The following is an 8,062-nucleotide window of genomic DNA, read 5'->3' as shown; positions in this document are numbered from 1 at the left end:
ACACACACACACACACACACACACACACACACACACACACACACACATACCACATCTTTTGTCCAGGTTAAGCATCTCCAGTGCTTTCAACCAATCCTCATGTGTCCTCATCTGGTCACCCTCCTTCAGACACTGTCCAGCTTGTGAGATGAACTTAGCCCAGAGGTAAAGGCAGGTTGGCCTGAAAACGGCCCCTGGCCAGACCCTACCCCTTCTTACCCCCTCCCACTGCCATCTCATGACTGAGCTTCCTCTCTCCTGGTTAACTTTGGGGCTCTACTTAACAACCTTCTCCCCAGGGGCCCATTCCCTGCCAGCTGTGGCCGGATGGGAAACAGCTGTGGAAAGGTGTAGCTGCTTCCTAAGGCCATGCCTGCACAGGGAGCTCACACTGGGGGGGCCCATTTTGGTCCAGATTAGCCACTCCCCCAGCCTGAGCCAAGACTAAGGCTTCCTTCCTGTAGCCCCCTCTGGCAGAACACCTCCTAAAGACTCCCCCAGGGAGGGGCGTTGCATTCTTTCCAAGGGCTGGGCCAAGAGGGGAAGGAGAAACAGCCCAAGTTGGGGCAAGTGCCCAAGACAAGCTTGGCCTCCTGCCTGGTTTTGCCCAGCCCCACTAAAAGTAGTCGGCGCCATTTGTGGAGTGGGTGTAGGGTGCTGAGACCTGGGGGGCTCTCTCCCTGTGTACAGGCCAGCACCAAGGGCCCCTCCCAAAGCAACCGCTAAATCAGCGGCATTCCATTTCCACCTTACTAGGTAGCAGGCAGGCTCCCCCAAAGTGCTGTCAATATATGCCATAGAGACCTTGAAAGGGAGCAGAAATGAGGAAAGAATATAAAGGATTAAAGTACCAGAGGATAGTGCTCACCTGGTCCAACCTCCCCCCCATTAATTACGCAAGAAGACTCCAGAGGTCCCACAGTCCCAGATCCAGCATTCAAATCCAGCTCCTCTGCCTCTAAATGCGGGGTCCTCCTACTATGCCTCACACAAAGGGCCTGGGCCAGGCCTCTGTGAGACTTCGGAATAATCAGGTCACCAATGGAGTGGCCTTGTCTCCTTGGATTTTAAGGGGTGGCATCTATGCCAATGACTTTGAGCTAAATCCAGATGGTTTGGTGTTAACAGACAAGGAGAGGCCTATTTCTGGTCTTTGAAGATGCCATCTGGTTCAGGGCCAAAGCTTTGGGCCAATCCAGTGAGATAATGAGTGGAAGTAAAGGGCACTCTCTAAATGCCCTTTGTTCTTATCATTGGTCGTATCTACAGGAAATTTCTTAGGGCAGAGTCTAACTGGGTCTATGTGTGCTAAGTCACATGGCCGTGGGGTGAGATCTTAGCATCATCCTGGGGAATGGAAGCCCCTGGAAGGGAGGGACTCTTTCCTTTTGTCTTTGGAGCCCAAAGCCCAACTTCTGGTGGTGGTGGGTGGGGTGCCTTCTTCCCTCCCTCTCTTCATCCCTTCCTTCCCTCCTAATCTCTTTGCTCTCACTTCTCCCTTCTGTCCCTGGTTCTTTATCTCCCTCCCTTCATCCTTCCCTCATCTCCTCCTTCCTTTATTCCTTCCATCCCTGCTTCTTTATCTCCCTCCATCCATCCCTCTCCTTCCTCGACTTCATTCCTTCTTCCTTCACTCCCTCCATCCCTCCCTCCCCCTCTCTCCTATCACTCCCGGGCCATGGTTTTTTGCCCCACTTGAACTACATTTGGCTGGTGACTTTTGACCAGTAAGTAAGATCTCCACCAATGGACTTGCTCTTAGGGCCAAACTACGCTATGGTGTGCTTTTTAGGCCAGTCAGCTTGGGCTCTGCAAGGTTCGAACACACATTTGTTGGCGTCTCTGGCTTTTCTTGACCTCCTGGTTTTCCTTCTAGGTGAAAGCTACGTGTGCTCCTCAGACAATTTCTTCAAGAAGGTGGAGTACGCCAAGAATGCCAACCCCAACTGGTCAGTCAACGTGAAGACCTCAGCCAATCTGAAAGCTCCCCAGTCCCTGGCCAGCAGCCACAGTGCCCAGGCCAGGGAGAATAAGGACTTTGTTCGGCCTAAGCTGGTGACCATCATCCGCAGTGGAGTGAAGCCCCGCAAAGCCGTGCGGGTGCTCTTGAACAAGAAGACTGCCCACTCCTTTGAGCAAGTGCTCACTGATATCACTGAAGCCATCAAACTGGAGACAGGAGTGGTCAAAAAGCTGTACACTCTGGATGGGAAGCAGGTAGGTGCCTGCCCTTGTCAAGAGCCCTAAGGGAGCCACAGCACCTGCCTTCCCCCACTGCATGCCCATGAGGTATACAGTTATTGGATGGGAGAGGCTGGATGGCCTAGTGAGCAGGCTAAACCCAGAGGTCTGGAAGCATCCCCTGCCCTCCTCTTCCTCACCCCAGTCATAGTAATCCTAGATTTTGATCTGGAAAGGCCCTTGGAGATCATCTCATCCATCCTTATGGCTCATTAGGCATATGAGACATTCACTGGGGCAGGATGGACCCTATCTTGTCTGTTGATAAGGAAAACTGATGTCTACATCAGTCTTCAACTTTTGGGAAATGCTTTAGCCACAGCACGGGCTTCTGAGGCTCCTAACAACCATATTTGACAGGTATTGGTACTATCCATCACACAGAAGAAGAATCAAGGCTCAAGTCTAAGTGACTTGCCCCGAAGAATCCTGCCCCAGGGCATCTATGGGAGTCACTCTGGGTCATAACAGCTTGTTTGGGTCCCCTCCACCCAAGGCTCTACAGGGCCAGTGATTACATGTACTAATGTCCACTCCTGTCCTCAGCCACTGTGTCACTTTGGGAAAAGCACGGATTTGGTTTCAAAGGATCTGGATTCAAATCCTGGCTCTGTCATTTGGGACACCTTTGGGGCAGAGGGCAGGTCACATCACCCCTCCCTGAATCACAGAATTTGAGCAGTCATCTAGTCCAACTCACACCTGAAAGGAATCACCACTCTAGCATAGCCCACAAGTAGTCAACTGGCCTCTGTTTGAAGACCTCCAAGAAGGGGGAGCCCACTACCTACTTCTAGAGGCAGCCCATTCCACTGTGGGAAATATGATCCCATTTGATCCTCACAACAACCCTGTGAGGTAGGTGCTGTTTTTATCCCCATTTTATAGGTGAGGAAACTGAGGCAGACAGATGTGAGGTGACTTGCCCAGGGTCACACAGCTAAGAAGTGTCTGAGGCAGGATTTGAACTCGTCTTCCTGATTCTAGGCCCAGCATTCTGTGTACTGTAGCACCCCCTGGCTGTCTCAAGCTCTTATTAAATTTCTTAACCACCACATCACACATTGCTGACTTATATGAAGTTTGTGGTCCACTAAAACCCCCAAATCCTTTTCAAAACAACTACTGTCTGTTCATACCATGCCCTTCTTATACTTGTGGGATGCATCCTTCTCACCCCAGGTACAAGACTTGATGCTTAAACTGCTGAATTTAATTTTATTAAGATTCAGCCCAGAGTTCTGACCTGGCAAGAACATTGTGGATCCCGACTCACTCCACTCCAATGGGTTACCACTCCCTCCCACCTCTGAGTCGCCTACTCAATGAGTATATCGTCAATGACTTTATCCAAGTCAATGACCAAAAATGTGAAACAGCTTAGAGCTAAGCACAGATCCCTGGGGCACTCCACTGGAGACCCACTGGCCCATTGACAGCCATTACCAACTACTCTAAATCAGGTCATGCAAACCAGTTCTGAATACAACATTATTGTCTAAGGATCCATATCTCTGTCTCTTTTCCACAAGATTTGTATGAGGAGCTTTTCTCCAAAGCTTTGCTCAAACGTAGGTAAACTCTCTCCATAGCATTCCCCTCATCTACTAGTACTTTGTAACCTGGTACAAAAAGGCCAAAGGTCAGCCTCCCCTAGCCGGCTCTTGGCAATCACAGCTTCCTTTTCTAGATGTTCATCAACTATCTCTGTAATTATCCTTTTGAGCTTTTCCCCAAGAATCATTGGCCTCTTGTTTGCAGACTCTGTTCTCTTCCCTTTGGTGAAAATCCAGATCCCGTCTGCCACTCCCCAGCCTCTTTCACATGCGATGGACTGTGGCTTTGCCCACAGCTGCCAGTTCTTCCAGTACTTGAGGGGACTTATGTTGGAGATCAACTCCTTCCCAGGGTTCCCATCATTTCCACCCCTGCCCCCAGTTCTTCCCTGTTTGTGAGGATCAGATCCAGAATAGAATTTCCCTTTGTGGGTTCCTCCACTTTTTGCAGGACAAAATTATCCCTCAGGCAAGTCAAAAAATTATGAGCTACTCTGCTTTTGGCAGAGAGAGAGCTCTAGCAGATGTCTGGATAATTTAAGCCCCCCCCTCACTACTCACTACTACGCCATATGTCTGTGCCAGTCTCATCTGTTTCCTTCATCGATTTCCTCTTTCTGCCCTGGTGGTCTGTAGTATACTCCAATGACACAATCACTTCTGTTTATCCCTGCTTTGACATTCACCCAAATACTCTACCCTCTCATTCTTGGATTTCCTCACACAAGTGTACCTTCTTGATTTATAGTACTACTCCACCGCCTTTTTCCTAGCCTGTTTCTTTTGAATAAGGCACACCCATCTAGAGCCATAGTTTAACCATAGGTTTCATTCCACCAAGTCTCAGGGGATCCCTAGGAGGTAAAATATCCTCCCCTGCATCAGGAGCTCTGGTTCCTTTTATTTGGTGAATAAACTTTGGGCATCTGTGTATAAACACTTAGGGACATAGGTTCAGTTCTTGGGTTTTAGCTCCCATGAATTTGTGGGTGTCTGAATTATTAGTCTTCCTTCTTTGTGACTACTCTCTATAGTATCTGACTTTGGAGATATATACAGGCAGGCTTCTCCCTCTCTCATTATTTTTAGTTTAAAACCTCTTCAATTAGACTTGCAAGACCCCTGAAAGATAGTCTTACCAGCCTCTGAAAGGTGTACTTTATCCCTGGCCAGGCATCTGTCAGCTCTTTATTATGAGCCATGACTCATAAATCTAAAGCCAATTCTCAGATACTACCTTTTTAGCCAGCTGTTCACTTCCCCAATTAATTTTTCTCTTTTGATATCCCTTGCCTTCGATGGACAAAGAAAACACAGTCTATATCCTGGTGGTCTCCAGTTTCATGCCCAAAATGTCATAATCACTGGTAATGCTTTTTTTGATTCTTTCTGGCAGTCATTTGTGTCCACATGGATCACCTCAAGTGGGTAGTTGTCATCCAGCTTGTGAAGTCTTGGGAGCTTTTTTGTCATGTCTTGGATCCATGCCTTTCCATTATTGTTATCAAGTCACCAAACAGCTGCCTCAGCACCTGGAGCAGCAGGGTGCTGAGTCACCCACTCTTATTGCTCTTTTCTTCTTCCTTTGCCCCTTTCAGGGTGATCTCTGTCCCAGTGGTTTCTGAGGCTCTATTATAGCATTTTTGGGAGGATGAGCAGCTCCTTCTTCCTCAGATCACCTGGCTCCCTCCTCTTCAGGAAGACCGGCAGATCTGTTTTGAAGCTCTCCTGGTGTAGGTGTCTTTTCTCCTCTTTGGCCTCTGTGTGGCACTCTTCATTGTGTGTAGCGCGCCATCACCCTCATCCTCCACCTTGGACACTTCTTTTCCCATTGAACCCTCATATCCATTTCCTTTAGGAGTCTTTCACTCTTGCTAACAACCTGGACCGCGAACAAGTTTTCCTAATTCCTTCATCTCCTTCAAGAGGGAGATAAGCCCCCACTCAGAACATGCAGAGCCGTCTCGGGACAGTTTCCTGAATTGTCAAATGGGAGTGGGTGTGGAGGTGGGCTAGGGGATCTCTGCAGTCCTTGCCAGCTCTAAATCTAGATACCCAATTCTTCCTGACTCCCGGCTCCCTCATCTTAGGGCATTTAGCCTGGGCTAAAATGGAGAAGTGGTCATTCAGGGGTGATGCAGGAGGAGCCAAACTCCCAACCCCCTTGTCCGTGGCACCCGCTAAGCCAGGTTTGTCTCTCCCATTTGTACTTGACCTGATTAAATGTACAAATCTGACTCCATTTCTGGCCTGTGAAAGAAAGGGGCAGCTTTAGGGGCCTGAAATGAAGGTGAGAATGTTGTTGCCATCTGTTATTCTAGGAAGTAGGGGCTCCCCTAGGCTACCCCCAGGTCACCTCCCTGAGATGATTGAGTCCCCCTCCCTTGAGGACAGGGACCTGGACTGAGAGTGGAGAAGTCATGGTCCTCCCAGACCAAAGTTGGTGCCTATGCTGCTCGGGCGGGGCCCTGTGGACCACAGGCAAGACGAGAAAGAAGCTTCAGGGCTTCTTAATGATTAGCCCCAGGCCTTCTCAAACTCATGGTTTTTGTGTTGACCAGAACGTGGTGGTCTGTGGTGGTCTGTGGCGGTCTGTGGCGGTCCGTGGTCCATGGCCAGAGGGTATTTTTTGACTCAGTCCCATTCCTTCTCTTGCAAATGCTCTCTAATTTCCCTGGGTTTGTCAGGAAGTTCATTACCTCATCTCTTTCAGGCCTTGAGTTGAGTTAGCCCAGTGGAACATAAGCTCCATTTCATTCTTATCTTTGTATCCCTGGCACCTGGGTGGCACTATGTGCCAGTCACATAGTAGGTGCTTAATAAGTGCCTGTGGAATTGAATTGAGTTGGATCCATGACAGAAGGTGCCCAGACTGCCCTCCTTCCTCAATGTTCTATCTCCATGAAGTGTCTTTTCCGCTGGAGACAAAAGTACTCCGAATCTGAACATGTGCTTTGAGGGCAATGATTCGGTGAGGAGCACAGAGCAGAGCTGATGAGTTCGGAAACAGATTGCTGGCTGGAGGCCAGGAGGAGGGAAGGGAAACACCATGAAACTGGGGAGGCCAAGAACCTGTCCAAAGCAGCCAGGTGTTTGGGCAGGCCCAACCAATTAGAAGGGCATCTATGAGGGAAATCACCTTTGGCAGGGAAAAGTTGTTCCTTCACCTGGAGGTCACCCCAGGGGAGATGTGGTTCAGTTAGTCATCCTGAGCACAGTCAGAACAAGGCACCAGTGAGACCAGTAAATGCCTGATACCCTCATAGTAAGGGGTACATAGTAAAAAAAAAAAGTCAGCGGGTAGGGGTGGCTGGGATGAGGATGGTACCCAGCACCAACTCCTACATGGTCTGAAGTAGATAGAGAAGTATCTGACTTCCTGTGTCACAGCAGAGGGAATCTGACTTTGACTTATGATACATTGGTGGGTAGGCCACAGACCATCATACCAAATCAGTCTTGTAGCATCTCATCTTATCTTGAGTGTTGGCTAAACCAAAGGAATCCTGGATTATATAGTACAGAGAGAGAGGTTTTCTTGGAGCCAATGGGCTCAGGGGCTATGACTGGAACCTGGAGTGGAGGAAGGCCCAATCACCTGAGAGGCAAGCTTGAGGAGGCCATAAGTAGTCCTGACATCACATGGACATTTGAACTATAAACCTTCTTCCTTTTGAGCATCTTGCCAGTTGGCGATGCTTGGTCAGAACCCGGGCTGTGGACCACTCCCCACAGGATAATATCCATCCTCTAGGAGGTCTGAGAGCAGAGAGCAGCTCTGCCCCATCCCAGGGCCTCTGCTCCTTCTAAAGACTGGATGCCTCATCTGCCCAAGTCATGGATCAACATTTAGATGTCAGGGCATTGCTGATCTGCCAGTCAGAATAGCCAGATGGTGACATCTGGCTCTGACAGTTAGACCTTGACAGTTTTGTAAATGTAGTGGCTTGTGAGTGATCTCCCTCTCTCCTCTCCTCTCTCCTCTCTTTCTTTCTCTCCTCTCTCTATTGCCCTTGTTCTTTCTCCTCTCTCTCTCTCTCTTTTCCTCTCTCCTTCTCTCTCTCCTCTCTTTCTCTCTCTTGTCTCTTTCTCTTTTTCTCTCTCCTCTCTCTCTTCTCTATTTTTCTCTCTCCTCTCTCTCTCTTCTCTATTTTTCTCTCTCCTCTCTTTCTCTCTCCTCTCTTTCTCTCTCTCCTTTCTCTCTCTGCTCTCTTTCTTCCCTCTCTCTCCTCTCTCTCTTGCCCTCACTCTCTCTCCTCTCTTTC

At 49.0% G+C, this 8,062-nt stretch overlaps 1 protein-coding gene across 2 annotated transcripts in view; it reads left to right on the top strand.

Moving 5' to 3' along the window:
• Positions 1 to 8,062, top strand: part of DCX (doublecortin) — a 40,009-nt gene that overhangs the window by 8,244 nt on the left and 23,703 nt on the right. For both annotated transcript variants that reach the window (XM_027877503.1, XM_027877495.1), the window contains exon 2: positions 1,877 to 2,217. In XM_027877503.1, coding sequence (XP_027733304.1) covers positions 1,877 to 2,217 — 341 coding nt within the window. The remainder of the gene's footprint in view (positions 1 to 1,876; positions 2,218 to 8,062) is intronic.

Source organism: Vombatus ursinus, unplaced genomic scaffold, assembly GCF_900497805.2.
Source record: "Vombatus ursinus unplaced genomic scaffold, bare-nosed wombat genome assembly UNPS02004268.1, whole genome shotgun sequence".
NCBI lineage: Eukaryota > Metazoa > Chordata > Mammalia > Diprotodontia > Vombatidae > Vombatus > Vombatus ursinus.
This window is presented reverse-complemented; position numbering and strand designations above follow the sequence as displayed.